The sequence below is a fragment of the Phodopus roborovskii genome, unplaced genomic scaffold, assembly GCF_943737965.1.
Source record: "Phodopus roborovskii unplaced genomic scaffold, PHOROB, whole genome shotgun sequence".
NCBI classification, from domain to species: Eukaryota; Metazoa; Chordata; class Mammalia; order Rodentia; family Cricetidae; genus Phodopus; species Phodopus roborovskii.
Window position 1 is genome coordinate 14,629,782 of NW_026126418.1, and position 16,666 is coordinate 14,646,447.

The 16,666-nt window shown below is 46.2% G+C and overlaps 1 protein-coding gene across 1 annotated transcript in view; it reads right to left on the minus strand.

Annotated features, from left to right (window-relative positions):
• The window catches only part of Syt13 (synaptotagmin 13), a 39,391-nt gene extending 36,347 nt beyond the window's left edge, over positions 1-3,044 (minus strand). The window contains exon 1 of the mRNA XM_051184150.1: positions 2,700-3,044. Coding sequence (XP_051040107.1) covers positions 2,700-2,882 — 183 coding nt within the window. The 5' untranslated portion in view covers positions 2,883-3,044. The remainder of the gene's footprint in view (positions 1-2,699) is intronic.
• Between the last annotated feature and the right edge of the window lie 13,622 nt (positions 3,045-16,666).

Here is a 16,666-nt window from a genome sequence, read left to right on the forward strand (position 1 = left end):
TTTTATTAATGTAGTAAATCACAGGATGGATCAGGGACTTAATAAACACCATAACTTAAAATGGGGCTGTGTGTGTGTGGGGGGGGAGGTGAACGGCAAAGGAGAAGTGTCTGCAACCCGGCAGCATATTTTAGAAAAGGTATGATTGTCCTTGAGGACAAAGTCTCGGGGATCAGGAACACTCCTGCTCTTTCTTGTTTATAGTCCCACTTACAGAAAATGCCAAGTTTCAATTTGAGTTAATGATGACAAAAACAGGATCGTTTCCTCCCTACTCCCCTTAAACTCCATCTGCAGGCTCTTGGCAGATATTTAATCCCTCAGAAGACCTTCAAGCTCTTTTTCAATACAAACCTCAATTTTTGTTTATCCATTTGGGTCATACACCAGATTCCAAGGCCTGCCCTGTGACACCAAAGGCATTTCCCAGCTACACAGCCAATGAGATTTGGAGGCAAAGGCTGGGATGTTGCACCCTACAAATACACCAGACCTCTGTTGGAGATAAAAATTAACAGTCCCCTCCCTTCTCCAGCACTCTTCCTCTCTTTGAGGAACATCTTCAATGAGCCCTGCTGGCTGTCCCTCAGCCATCTCCCACGCTGTGCCTGTCTCCTTGGCTTCCTTGAAATCAACTATGTCGTCTTTGTCAGTTATTTTATCTGGGTCAATGGCTGAATCAGAACATAGTGGCCACCAAGACACCTTGAGCTCTCAGATCATCATTCTCACACCTATTGATTTAGCCTCTGTTGCCAAATTTCCTGGCACTAAGGAAGCAGGAGAAGAAATGTACATGGGTGAGCATCACATATCAACAGATATTCATGGGCAGACATCACTAGGTCTTCAGAGAACTGGATCTGGGCTGCAAAAAACACATCCCCTTGGGACAGAAGGCTGGATGCCTTTGTTTGTCAGTGGTTTCTTATTGCACAAATGCCAGTTTCCAGGTACGAGGAATAAAAGTTATGCAGGTGGCTAATATGAATGACAGCCAGTGTAGGGAGTGCTGTAAACAGCTTTAGAAGGAATGGTATGGAATACGGTCATTGGGATGTTTGTTTCATGGGCTAGTAAGTGAAACCCTCCCTGGGAAGAGAACAGGAAGAAATGCCATCTGTGTGGAATATGAGTGGGAGACAAGAAGGAGAAGAATCACCAAGCCAGAGAGGCAAAGACTGAAGAAGGGGTCACTGAGGTGAGCCTGGCTGGAGAGACAAGCTCCTTCCAGACAAAGTGGGTAGGGGATGGCTGGAGGGGCTACAAGCAAGGACTCTAAAGTCAGACCAGCTCAGGGACAGCTGGCTCTGGAAACTCTGTGGCCTTGGGCAAGTCACTTGCCCTCCCTGAACTTGTGTTTCCTAATTTGTGAGTTGGGCTATTCTGATGTACCTTTGTTGGGCTGTTAAAAGCACAGATATGTAAGGTAGTATGGTGGTGATTAAGCCATGGATGGTTTGCTGGTTTGTTTATTCTAATGAGATGTTTGGGTTTTTAAGTTGCTGAGAAATAACCTGGCAGCTCTTTGGCAGATGATCAGCATTATATAGGCTACTGGGGGTCAGTAGGACAGTAGGAAGGGAGCCTGGAGGCTGTTTACACTAACTGCTTCACAGTTAGGGGCAGGGCTGGAGGGCCACCATGGAAAGACAGCAGAATGGCCATCTGTCTCTCAGGTGTTTTCTCAGCCATGCCAGATGGGAGGGAAAAGCAGCCAGCCACACCCTCACCACTGAGGAGTCCACTGCTCCCAATTCCTGATCATTCCAGTCTGACATCCCACCAACCAGCTTCTGCTTACCAGTGACAATGTCACTTTCATGGGATTCTAAGTGCCTCAAGGACAGCAGCCATTTCCTTTCATTCTTAGTACAGTGACCAACAACACAGTCTCACTCTGGGACCTAGGGGGCTTCTGAATAATTTATTTACTAGGAAAAGAAGGACTGGCTTAAAGCTCCCAGAAGGTTAAAATCAGGGAATCTATATGGTCCTGGGAGATCCTTGATGCATCCCTGACCCAGGGCCAGCCCTTCCTCTGGCTCTCCAAGGAGCACTGTCCTCCACCTGAGAAACATTCTGGAGGTCACAGATCATGAATGCTCCTTCCCCCAGATCTCTCAGATCCTGCTGGGGATACACAACCCATAGCCAGTTTCCAGCTCGAGGGGACTTTGAGGATCACAGATGAAGGGGACAAAAGCCTTCTAGTCTCCAGAGACTCACAGAGATGCTGAGGCTCAGCTGCTAGGAGTTGGGGTCTTGCATACTCCTCCTCACTGGCCACCCTTAGACCCCAGGCATTTCTACTGCTCCTGCTGTCCAGCTTGGGGGGGGGGACACATAGGGAAGAGATGCCTCCCCTCTGGTTATTTCTCAGCTATTTGCACTAAGGTCTTTCCTCTGCCAAACCCACTACCCTTGGCCCCGATTCTGCAGGCTTTTCCCCAAAGGGTGCCCTAACCCTGCGGTCCCCCATCCCTTCCCAAAGCTCACAAGCCTGTCTTCCCTATACACCGTCCGTCCCCCACCCCATTCCTTTCCCAGCTCTTGCAAACCTTCATCCCCCCCATTCTCCTTCAAGTCCCTCCCCCATCCCTCGGGGCCACCAAGACCCCTGCTGCAGGTCTGCTGTCCCCCCTCCTGGTATGGTTAAGAGTAAGGTGGCGGGGCCACCACACCTGGCCCACACTCACCTGTTGGGCCGGCTGGAGCACGCCTGGCCTCGCCTTCTCAGGGTCGGGCTCGCAGTCCCGAGGAAGCAACCCCTTCTTGGGGTGCATGTGTCGGCACAGGCAGGTGACCCCGCACAGCGCAAGGATGCTGGTAGCTGTGCCCAGCGTGGCGCCCAGCGCGATCACAGGCACCGAGAGCACCATGGTGCCTGCTTCCCGCGGCTCGCCCGCTTCCCGCCGGCCTCCTTCACCTAGCGCTCCCGCAGGGCTCCAGCCGCTCTCCAGACTCTGAGGGCGGGGATGCAGCCAGAGGAGGGAGGACCGATATAAGGACGTCAGAGGCGGAGGCTGACCCGGAGGCGCGTCAACCGCAACCCCCTCCCCGCCACCATGTGACCCTCCCCCCTATCGCCAGGAGGGCCCAGGCAATCGCCTCAGGGCCTTGCAGGACTGTGACTAATGCTCTATGTACTCTACACACACACACACACACACACACACACACACACACACACACACACACACACCACACACACACACACACACACACACCACACTCCAGCAGGTGATAGCCTCAGGATTGTATGGTCAATCCTAGTTGCCACCCCTCCCCATACTGTAGGTGATAACTTCCAGGTTGTATGGTGCAATTCCTAGAACACACACACACATACGCACGCACGCACGCACGCACATACATATACATGCATGGGCACATGCATACATTGGCATGTGATAACCTCAGAGTTGTTTGGGGCCATTTCTAGTGCTCTATGTAAACACATGCACACACATATACATAAAGACAAGCACACACAAACACTCCCTGGCAGGTGGGTAATCTCAGTGTTATCTAGATGCTCTGTGCACAAACATATACATACATACAGGCAGTTGGACCTAAGAATGACTGGAGATTACTGAAGTCACAGTGTTAATCAACTCAATGAACCAGGACTTCAACCCAGACCTGAAGCTCACTCTGGGTAGCTGGTCACCTCATCCGACTACTACTAACCCTTTGCTTGTCACTCCACCCCTCACCTTATCCCAGGGCTGATAAGGAGGCTGTAAAGTAGATGATGCTCCAAGCTTTGCAAGCACTCACATGCAGGAATAGAGGTGTCTCATGTCCTGGGTTCACAGTGGCTTCTCACCAAGGACAGGCACCAGCAGAAGCTAGGAGAGGGAATGTGGTAGGAACAAGGAGGGAGATAGGGCAGACTGGGGTGTGGCAGAGGATTGACAGATGCAGTGTGGTGTCTGGCTGGAAGGTCCTGTGATCAGGTAGTTATCTTTGGGCTGCATTGTAGCTTACATTTATTACCTGATGTGATCGGCAAGGACCTTACCTTCCATGTAGCTGAAGATACTGAGGCCCAGATACAGGGTCACTAGAAACAGTGGCACCATCCTGAACCCACACTCATTGTTTGCTGGCTCCAATTCCTATCTTTGGAGGGCAGAGGTTGCCTCTGGAACAGAGGGCTCACAATGTAGAGATTATGTGTGCTTAAGAATGAGGGAAAATGAGAATTTCTGCAGGATGATAACTATTTTGGCTGTACTGAGCTTTTGGGTTTTTTTTTGTTTGCTTGTTTTTGTTGTGTGGAAGGTTTGATTTATTGAGGACAAGGTGTGGTTTGTGGGTTCTAGGTGTGCCTGGCACATAGGAGAAAAGACCTGGCAGAATTTAATCCATAGCTTCCAGGTAGCTGATGACTCCAGAGCTGGAGTGTATGTCTGTCTGGCTTCAGGTGTGATCATTGCCTGGGTCCTCCCTTGTCTCCCCTAATTTATGACTTAGCAACTGCACAGGGCTCCACCCCAGACTCAGTGGCTTAGAACAGTTGCTTTTCTACATAGTGTGATTCTGTAGGCTGGCTAGCCTAAACTGGCTGGTTTCTGCTCAGCAGTCTTCTGGAACTGAAGTAGTCTAGGATCCGGCTAGGCTGGGCTGTGCAATGGCACACTCAACACAGGTAGCAGCTGATGCCCGGTCACCACAGGACTCAATCTGAAGCCTCAGCAGGCACCCTTGGTTCTCCTCCACATGCTCTCTCCCTGTAGCTAGAGCTCCCAGGATGGCAGCCAGGTTCCCAGAGAAAGGAAGACACAACTGCCAGTTCTCTAAGGCATGGGTACAGAAGAAAATCGGTTCTTTGCCCAAAGTAGTTAGCTTCCTTCTCTCTTCTTTTTGACATCTACTAGAATGGATGTTTCTGAAGCCTATGGTTGATTCTATTACAACCTATATAACCTTTCAAAGGCTCTCCATGGATAGATCTCAGGGGTAACTCAGATGGGAACACTTTGCTTGATGGTTGGTCCTGTTAATCCATCTATACTTCTCTCCAGTCATCCCCCAGTGCACTGGAGATTCATTCAACACACAAACAACCTTAGAGGCTCTACAGCACCCATGACTGCACACATCAGGCACTCAATAATTAGTAACTTACATGATCATCTCTCTAGAGACTTCTGGCAGCTTGGAGGGAGTTCCATTTTCTATATCAAGTCAATTTTATTGCAGTGATCTTTCCACAGTTATTAGTTAGATGCCTGCTGTATGTCAGGTATATTTTTCTACTAAGCCCTATTTGTTCACAATTGTGAACTGCAACCGCACCCCCACCCCCACCCCCATCTCCTGTGATCTATTTAGCTGACCTTGGAGGTTCTTTTGGATCCTGAGTCTGTCAGGCCTGAGCTGCTCCCCTGGGAGACTCTTAATGCCACCAGTCAGAATAGAATCTAAGGGAGGCATGGATGGAAGGATGAAGAGCACTTAACACCAGAAAATGTCTGATGGACTTCAAACACCTGCCATGTGGTCCATTGTTGCTATGGTTACTGGAATGCTAGTAGCTGCAGTGGCCCCCAGCCTACAAAGAAGAGCCCACCTCTCATCTCTTTCATATGCAATGAACCTACTACAGAACCAGGAGTGGAGCCCAAGGCAGCTGAACCCCAAGGCTTGTCAGTATGCAGGGATACCTTTGCTAGCCAACCAGACAGCCTCACACATCCCATCAAAGGGGGTAACTTATGATTCCTATGACTGATATCTAGGAAGTGGCCTTTAATGAAAAGGCCTGGCTGGGTTTCTTTGACAAATGAAATCATGTGGTCAGATAAAAGCAGTTGACAGAGTCAGCCTGGAAGAATGGAAGAAAAGGCCAGTGGATAATTGGGCATGTTTGGGCTGCCAGGCTGCCAAGGTCGGACAAGGGCAAGATTCTGGGGGAGCATCTCAAGCAGAAGGAGGCTCTCTAAGGGCTATCCCCCAGCCTCTGGATGAAATGCCATCATTGTTATTTTGATGGCTGCTTGGATGTCTAAATAGTGAGAGGAATCACTCATAGTCTCTAAGATCCTGAAATACTTTCATCCTGGAGAAAAAATTTCAAATGCAATCACATGGCTGCTCACCATGAGGTATCTTCTGAGAACTTTTCAGACCACAATCCAATCATAGGATGCACTTACACAGAACAAGAGCATTCAGGTCAGCCGAACCTTATGGTTCCTGTGTGCAATTAAGGGACACCATCACCACAGGCTGCACAGAGGCTGCATCCAACATAATACAAATACTCTTTCACCGTAATAATTTTTAATTAGTATAAGAAGTACATTAGAAAATACCAATCAGAGTAAGTGCAGTAAATACATAAATAGTAACAGTAGGTTGTTGTCATGACCAAGTATTGTGCTCTGTATGCAACTGTATGAACTGTACTTTTCTATAACTAGCTGTGTAGCACATCTGTTCTCACAAGCCACAGACAAGTGAGAAATCACAGCAATACCAGGTCATTCCCATTGTCATCTCATGGGCCCAACACAGGATGTGCTGCCTGTCATTGGCCACAACATGTCTATAATAAAACAAACAACAGTGCAGGGAGTCAAATATGAGTAACCAAAGCTCAGGAACTTGGATTCAGGTTGTCCTCAAAATGCACTAATTATTTCATGATTTCTTTTTAAGCTAACAAAAGAAAATAAAGTCAAAAGTCAAGACACTTTGAGAACCCTGTGGGAGCAGCAGCTGTGTGGGTTTTAGCAAAGCAGGTATGGTGGTTTGAGTGGGAAATGTGTTATGATAAAGCTTGAAGGGAACCTTGCATGGGAGACCATGGAGGACACCATGGCAAGTGAGGGTGACCGAGGTGGGCGAACAAACACGCCAGGCAGACAGAGCTTAAGTGAGAAGTTTTATTAGAAGGGGGAAGGAGGGAGAAGGAAAGAGAAAAAAGGCAAAGAGACACAGAAAGAAGACAGAAAAGAAGAGGGAGATAGGAAAACTCCTATCTGCCCCAGGGACAGGAAAGAGAAGAGAGCGCGGAAAGCTAGGAAAGAGAGTGTAAGTAGGTGGTGGGTGGGGGGATCTGTCTTTTAAAGGGGTCCTTTGCACCTGTGTATAGACTATACAATCATGGAACCCTGGGCTGACCAGGGTACTGCCTCAGTGCATTCTGCCAGATGACATGGGCAGACCAGAATAATGCCTGAATTCTTACAAAATGTCCTCCAGGAACTCAAGTATCTGAACACTTAGTCCCCAGATGGTGGTGCCTTATTGGAGGAAGTATGTCACAGCGCTGGCCTTGCCCCACTCCTGTTCTTATCCCGTTGTTTCCCTGCGGCCATGTCATGCCATGGCATGCCACACTGTGCCTTCCCAACCATATGGACTCTAAGCCTCTGAAACCATATGCCAAACCAGGGCTTTCCTCGAGTTCTTTTGATCATGACAGAGAACTCTTTAGCATGGACCTCAGACTCTATCTGAAGGCATGCTTAGCTTTTGGGTTGTCAGCAGAAGATAGTAGTTTGTTAGTCTTTCACAAAAATTTTTTTTTGCCAGATAGTCACCAGGATGTCAGAGCAGGCACAGTAATGGGCAACAAAAATGACTTTTAAGAAAGATGAAGATAGCTCAAGATAATTGTCTTTGGGCCTGCAATGTCCCAGGTCTCAGCAGCCATAGTTCTAGTCAGTCAATCCACTTTGCAGATGCTGTAATGCTGGTTTGATGGTTTCCTTAAATTTGGTTTGGATCTTGTTTCTGTTTTTCTGGGAACTTCAGTTCACAAGTTCCCAGCTGATCAAGTGTCTCATCTTTTGTATAGAGGCCAACCCCCTCCCCTTTTTTTTTTATCATGTGGCACTAGAAAGGCTTAGTCCTACCTAGAATCTGATAAAGATGAAGCTGGAGTGACAGGAAGATAGTCTGAGAGAGAGAGAGAGCCAGTAAAATCACTAAGGAAGAAATCCCTAGCCCACATCGAATGTTAACAGCTATTTTGACTCAGATCTTGGTCTTTCTCCACCCCCTCCCCTCCTCTATGACTGACATAACATTTACAAGCGACTATACTCATAAGAGGAGTATTATGCCCTCAGAGAAAACAATCAAGAACACGGTATGGACTAAGGATGTAATGGCAGAAGGTGAGGGAATGAGGGAAATTTTAACCAACTAAAGTCCATCCTTTACAATAGATTGACCATGTGTTTCTGTGTCCACAGCTCCTTGTACTTTATAAAAAAGAAAAACAATTACTTAATGTTTAGACTATTCAAAATAATTTATTATCTTTTAATTTTAGATTTTCTAAAATTTAAACTTTGATGCTGGAGATAACTTTATGACAAGTGCTTAGTTTTAGTTTTGAAATGATTATTCTTCAATGTGTAAATTGAATTGTAACTCTTATTTGTGACTACAATTTCATTTGCACTATTATTTTGATATTACATCAGATTTCAGTTTGGGAAGGTAAATAGAAATTCATATTAAAGAAGAATCCAGATGACTGACAACATGACATCATTTTTTATTTTTTTTAGCAAAATATATTTTTAGCTTTTATATTTCCTTTTCTCCCTTGAAAGCTCATTTCTTCACATTTCTTTTCCTTATAAAATTTAGAAAATGTTTGTTTTTTGTTCCTAAAATTGACTGTAGTTCATTGAAACCCAATGTTTGTGTCTAAAACACAAAAATATGTGGACATTTTGTATTCACTGTCTAACAGTTATAAAACATGGCACATTTCTGTGTTGTCTTAGCACAGGTAACTCTTTTTACCATAAAGTCTTGGTATGATGGACATTTAGGAACTGCCTTTGCTAAAGCATTCACTTCTTGTTTGAGACAGAAGGCAACCAAAGGGCTTGGGCAGGGTCGGACATTTCTGTTTCCACCCTGCTTTTCATTTCTTTTACATTTGGGTTGTCAGTTTAATCATTTAATAGGAATCTATTTAAGCCATTTTATTCCTCTTCAAAGCTGAAGGCTCAGAGATGAGTTATTATCTCAAATGTACTGTGGAAGAGTGATTCTAAGTTATATTTAGGATTTAATGTAAGATATTAGTATCATTTGTACATATGACTCTTGTTTATTTTGTTTGTTTGATTGTTTTTTGTTTGTTTGTTTTTAAATCTGTAAGTCCCAAGCAGGCAATCTTGGGGTAACAGTTTAGTCTTATAATGATCTTTAAGACAAATCAGTTCTAAACTTTTTGAGTTGTATTTTACCTAGACTTGAGCAAAATAAGGACTCAGACAACATTGTTTTCCAAAGAAGGTTAGAAGTAAGAATTATCCTCAAAATGTTTATATTCATCTGCATGTCTGCACGTCTGCACACACAGATGTACAGATGCATGAATGCACACATGCATGCACACACACATAAGCATGAACACATATGTGCATACAAGTACATATATGCACTAACACACAATGAACACATGCACAAACACAATTAATTAAAAATGTAAGATGAATTGGTCACAGAGTTTGTTTCTCAGTTATCAGTTAATTTTAGAGGCAGAATGAGTTTTGTCTCACTATGTCTTAGATACAAAAGGGACCCATGAAAAAATGATCATGCAAACAGTGATCATGAACACACATGACATGATATCAATAAAACAGCACTGTCTTGAAAAGGTGGAGTGGAGAGTCTCACCACTCTGGGATGAAATAAAGATTCACAGGGAAGCATACCACGCAGGCTCAGGGAGGCAATTTTCCCTACTCCATAGTCAGACAGCAAAGGGGGAGATACATCCAGGTGCAAAGTCTATTCTAGAGCTGACAGCCAGTATCTTTTCCTTTGACTCAGAATTTATTCTGTTGAAGATAAAGAGGGAAGAGATATGGTCAGGAAAGACTATGTGAGGGGAAGGCGTCAAGAAACTAGATTACTCAGAGTTTAGTTCTGGTACAGACTCTAGAATTGTTTTTATTAATTTTATTTTCATCTTTAATATCTCGTATTAACTTAAATGTAGTTCTCTAGGCACCCTGAGAGCCTTCCACAGTCCCTCACTGAACAACAAAGGACAATGAAAGCTCAAGTGAGCTGCTTATTCCTATGACCCCAGCCTACAGCAGGCCCACTCATGAAGCCAAGCTGCCCAGGTGACTGGTTACCTACTTCAGACACATGATTGAGCTGAGAGCAGAATCTGGAAGAACCAACCCACTGAGCCCAGCTGCATCATTAGCCCCCTTAAACAGTACGCTTTGGAGTATTTGTTACACATCAAGAGCTAACTGATACAAATAAAGAGATGATACTGTATCTTTCTTGGGTTCATGGTAAAATAGATAATACTCTCTCTCTCTCTGATTGTGTACCTTTTATTTTATGGATGCTTTGCCTTGTTTGTCTGTTTGACATGTTTGTGCCTAGTCCTTGTGGAGATCAGAAGAGGGCACCAGTCTTTTCTGATCTCAACATTCAGGAAGTGGACAGCTTCACTTCTCTGAACTGACCTCCATTGGACCAGCTTTGTAGATTAGTCTCTGTTCATCATAGCTTCTGGGGCAGCTGGTACCTGACATCCTCATCCTAATCCAATGATGCTCATAGCCCACATAGCTCTATCTGTCCCTCAGTGCAGTCTTCCACCTACTTAGGGATAGCTGTTTTTTATATCAAACCCTTTTTATATCTGTAGATCTCATTATCGAACCATATGCCTTAATTAAGAAGCCAGCCATTGAACTAGAAGTCTAGAGAGAGTTTGCTTTATGGAAACTGAGATGGGTGCTTTGCCCACTTAGTAATTGGCGCCTTTAGAATTGCTAGTGAAATAGGGTGAGTTTTCCATAAAAGAAAGAGGTAGGAAATATGGTCCAACAGCTAAGAGCACTTATTGCTCTTCCAGAGGCTCAGTTCCCAGTATCCATCCCAGGTGTCTCACAATTGCCTGTAACTCCAGGCCTGGAGCTTCCTGATACCTTTGGCCTCTTTGTGCACCCACACTGGCACACACAACACACACATAATAAAATAATAATAGCCCTAAACCTTAACAGGCTGGGGTGGGGGAAATTCCACATTCTAGGATTCTGCCATCAGACCCCAGGCAAATCTTCAGGTTCTCCCTTTAGTGTAAACAACCTACCCACCAGGAATCGCAAAGACAAAGAGGGTTCTGTGGGTGTGCGCCAGAGGCGGGGCTGACAGTCGTTAAGTGCTTCCTACCTGTCAGGTACACTATGAACTTCCTGTCTCTACTAATCTATTACATAAACTCTGAGGGGAATGACAGCTCTTGCCAATGGGGATGGAGGCAAAACAAGGCAACTATGATTTAGATTAAAATAAAAGTTCAGGGCAGGTGTCATTGTGACCTATTTTTGCTGTGTGATGCACACATGATGCATAGTCCTAAGCATGCTATAGCGGATTCCAGAAGTTTGGGTACCTCTGTTTGCCAGATCAGAGAACAAAATTCATTCACCCCAGTGGCTTTTCTGGTATTGTTTCTAAGATGCCCCTATTTTAGGAACAATTTTAGATGGACCTTTTTCCTTGAACGGGGACGTGCTGCCACCTAGAGGCCATATTCAAAACTGTGCCCTCCCTGGGTCTGCAGCAAAGCTTGCCTTTTCTATATAGCCTTCTTTGGGACTTGGTACAGCTGACATCACCAACTCTCTGTGCCTTGCTTCATCACCTCCTGTTCCTCTTCCTTGATTTACTTTTCCAAACCTTAGCACATGCACTATTAAACCTTCCCAACATGCTGCTTATCCATCTCATCTATCTTGCTGAGTATCCTTGGGAAATAAGGGTTTTGGAATGCAGGGGATCAACAGGGGTCTGTGTATTCTCATTAATGTATTCTCGGCCCCAGAATAGAGCCAGCCACACTACAGCTCTCTATAATGACACCAACTGGTGCTGAGAACGCCTGTCCCTACCCCGAAGTCCTGCCAGGCTTTCATTCAAGTCCCCAAGTTCTACCTACCTCTATGCACAACTCTTTGCAAGGTATTTCTTCTGCTTGGGGGGGGGGGGTTCTGTGAACTCCCAATTCTATTAAGCTTCTCTGGGGCTTGACTGGCCAGGAGGAGCCTTGGCCAGAGCCCCTGGCCTCTCTGGCTTGTGTCATAGTGGCCAAGCAGGCTGGAAGAAAGAGGTCTCAGTCCTCCCAAGTGAACCTGAGTACCACAGGGAAGCCAGCTGGGAAGCTTTGGATAAACACTGTCTCTAAAGTTAGACTCAATGTATGAAAATGGTGAGAATGAGACCATGTAACAGGAGTGGAGGTTACACTTAACACGTGCACGTGATGGGCACTAGACTTAGAATGACTGCTCTCATTCAAGACATTATTGTTGAATGTGAGCGGGCCTTCTCAGGATGCAGACATGTGGAGTAAGAAGGAAAGGACAGCCTGCTTTGGGGAAGAATGAAAGCAGAATCTCCCCAGCTCTCTGTGTCCCTCAGCATCATTTCCCATGCACCTCTGGGAAGCACCAAAGCCATGCTGTGCTGAAGTATGTATGAAGTCCCTGGTGGTGGTTTGTGCCCTCATTTTACAGATGGGGACACAGGGATGCTTGCTGGAGTACACAGATACCTTCTCCCAAGGGAGTTGTCCTCAGAGCTTTGTCTGCATCCCTGGTCCCATCTGCACCCTCCACTAGACTGTGTGTTATGCTGATTAGATGTCCTGCTGAGAAGTCCCTGTTATGTGGAATCCAATGGCCTCCTGGGAATCCTGTTCCAGCAGACACTGGGGGAAGCTTCCACCCTAGTAGCCACTGTCTGAGTGCTTTCTGATGGCTTCCTCAGAATCATTTGCCAGCTGTGGACAATGGCAGCCTGCCATATAGCCCTCAGAACCCACCCTGAACCACCCAGTCTTTGGACCCCTCCTTTAAGATTTAGTGACAGACTTCATACTGACCCAGCTTCTCAGACATTTATGCCTTTACCAATCTAGACTGTCAGTCATGTGAGCCCCACATTCACTCAGCAAGGCTATACTTCAGTTTGGGGATATATCAGAAAACAAAAGAGCCAGTAGAGGCTATGGAGATGGCTTAGTGGATAAAAGGCCTGCTTCTCAAGCATGAGGACCTGAGTTCAGATCCCTGGGAGTTATGTAAAGGTCAGGCACAGAGGTGAACACCTGTAACTCCATCACTTCAGGGCAGAGAGGCAGACAAATTGTTGCAGCCATTCTAGCCAATCAATGAGTTCCAGGTTCAGGGAGAGATCATGTCCCAAGAAACAAGGTGGAGTGCAATAGAGAAAGACACCTGACACAACCTCTGGATTTTATACACACGCACACACGCTCACACACATGCACACATGCACTCACATGTGTGCATGCATGTACACTTAAGAAAAGAGAGTGGATCCTCACAGGGCTTATTTTCTTGCCTGTGCTTGTTATTTTGTGCTGGACAACACTGTTGGTATAGGAGGTTTCCTGTGCTCTGTGGACTAGAACTCCACCCCTGGGGAAAATTCAGTATCCTGACCAGGTGCTAGCTAGATTTCCAGCATCCAGAATGCGGAGAAGTAAATTCCTGTTTTTCAAAAGTTACTCTGTCTCAGGTGCTTTGCCACAGCACACAGACTAAGGCAAGGCATTTCCAGGTGAGGCTTGCATGTAAGTCAGTTGACTCACTGGAGACAAGCTTCCTTCTCCTAGTGTGAGTGGATGCTGTCCAGTCAAGTGAGGGCCCAGATGGAACAACAAGGCCTAAGGAAGGAAATTCCTCCTCCACCACCTCCTCCTCTTCCTCTTCCTCTTTTCCTCCTTCTCCTTCACCTTAGACTCTCCCTTCCCACCCTTGGGACCCGAGGCATTACACCAGGTGCTCTCCAAGTCTCTCAGGCTTTGGCCTCAGACAGATCCACACCAATAGCTTCCCCCATTCTGAGGCTTTTGAGTTTGCACTGAGCATCCTACTTACTCCCCTGGTGTTCCAGTTTACATATGGTTTCCTGTGGGACTTCTCAGCCTCCATAATCATAGGAGTCAATTCCCCTATTGACCCCTGCTCCTGTCTGTTGGCCTGTCTACCTATCTATATACTTATCATCTATCTGTATACCTATCTGTGCATCTGTCATCTGTCTGACTATATCTATGTATTTATCTATCACCTATCTATTAACCATCTGTCTATTATCTATCTATTGTCTATTATCAGTCTATCTACATATCTATTATCTATGTATATATGTACCTACCATCTGTTTGTCTACCTGCCTATTTTCTATATATCTATGAATCTGTCATCTATCTTCTTGTCTATCTACCCATCTACTCATCACCTATTTATGTATCAATTTACATGCATATTTATGTACATATGCATGTATGGATGCATCTATCTATCTATCTATCTATCATCTATCCCGTTGTCTGTGTCTTTCTGAGAACCCTGAGTAGTACAGCAGTATACACGATTTACTAAGTGGTACCTAGAGCTTACCAAGAATAGGGATAAGCTTTTTCTTAGAAGTCCCTCAAGTGTCAGGCTGCAGGACTAGTCCACTTCAGCAGCTTCTGCAGCCCCAACAAATGGAATCACCAGATGTGTACTGACCTTTAGCCAGTGCCTCTCCCTGTAAAGGTCCCTTTCTTCTCCCATGAATGAAGGGGGGGCGGAGTGCCTGCTTCAAGGACTGTTCAAATGAGTCAGTGAATGCCATTACCCAGGAGACCAGAGCCTGCTGTGACACTCACACAATTAATATTATAGGGGCTCCACCTTTTATTTAATCTATTTGGAAGGGAGTTCTCTCTCTCTCTCTCTCTCTCTCTCTCTCTCTCTGTGTGTGTGTGTGTGTGTGTGTGTGTGTGTGTGTGTGTGTGTGTGTATGTGTGTATCTGTCTGTCTGTTTTTTTCTCTCTCTCCCCCTCCTTTTATGAGAAAACGGTCACTAAACCTTTGCTTCTTTGGAAAACAAAACTAAGGGAAGTAAACTAAGCTGAGCCACACCTCCTCCCCTGCCACAGGAAGAAGACTTGGCAGAGTTTGGGCTTCTCTGGGAGGGCCGAGGAACAGGCAGCTTTCTTTGTTTAGTGCTTTGCACCAACAGCAGACCATGCCATCTCCAACTGAGTTTAATTATTATTACCGTTTAGGGGCCCATAAAACCCCAATTTCCTGGCTGCACCCCTAGCTATAAATGACCCATTTGCAGCAACCTATAAACACCGCTGGTCCCAGTTTTCATTCCCAAAGCCTGGGGGCTATTCAAACACCAAAGTCTCTCCCTATCTTTTGCTTTGTTGGTTTCTCCAGCCTGCCCCATCCCAGGGCCTCCTAGCCTAGCTTCTCTACTGGGCAGTGACCACGACAGCAGTACTGTGACCCAGAAAAGATTGAGAGTCCATGCTGGGAGCCTGTGTCTCAGGGGCCTGATATGTGCGGCCTTGGAAATGCAGCACTCCCTTTCTTACCCACACAAACTTCCAGGGGGCCTGTCTGAGAGCAAGGGGACATCAGCGACCCCTGACAGCAATAGTCACCTCCACTGACCAGGCCTGGCTGAGGCTGCTCCCTACACCCATACTTTCTGTCTGTGCACATGCCTTTTACATCTGTGGCCTGCAAAGCCTCCGTGACGGTCAGCCTGTCTCATCTTTATCCAACAGGTAGGACACTAGGGGTCACTTCAAAGAATGCTGGTTTAGACTCCTCATGCTCTAACTGTTCAGGTGACAGACACCCCAAGAGGAGGACACTGTCCCTCCATAAACACAACTAGGCCTGAGCCAGGTGCTCCATGACTGGCCCTCCCCCGCCCCTCTTCTGGGCCTCACTATGAAGCCCAGGCTGGTCTCGAACTCTCAGTTCTCCTGCCTCAGCCTCCTGAGTGCTAGGATCACAGGTGTGCACCACCACACCCTGCTGTTCCACATCTTCCTGAGGAGATAAATTAAAGAAGACAACCAGACAAGGGATAGCTAAGTCAGAGAGAGCCCAGTGACTGGAGCACAGTCTGGTGGCCTGAATCCTCTTCACTTCCTGTGCTCTATGTCCCTAGGGACACAACAGAGAAAGTCCAGCAGCAGGAAGTCTCAGGGTAAGCCTTGTCTGTCTGTCTGTCTGACTGTTTTCCTTCCTTCCTTTCCCCTTTTCATGGTAATTTATTTATTTGGGTGTGTGTGCATATGGGTGTTATGCACACACACCCAAATAAATATAGCTGTGGGTCCTGTGGATTGAACCAAAATTGTCAGGCTTGGACAACTGAAGCCCCTTCACACACTGAGTAAACTCACTGGCCCTTAGACAAACCTGGTCAGAGCTTCAGGTTCCACCTCTTGTCAAAGAAGGGTAGCATTTCCAGTGTCTAGGACACTAACAAAGAACCCACGGGGACATAAGCTGGGCTTTAACTGTTCACAATTTGGGCTGCTAATGGTTATTAGGGGGTCTAAGGCTGTAGCTCACACCTCCAGGTCTTGAGAGCCCTGTTTCTGGCCATGGTAAATACCAGATATGCATCTACAACCGGCAGAGTGGAGGGCCTGCTCCCAGTGCTGTCCACAGCAAGAGGAGCTCCCCGAGCCTTTGAGAATCTCCACCCTGGTAAGCCAGAATGTCAGCATGTTCTGAACTCCCTTCTCCTCCTCCTTCTTTTCCTCTTTCTCCTTCCCCCCCCCCTTCTTACTATCATTATCCCATATACA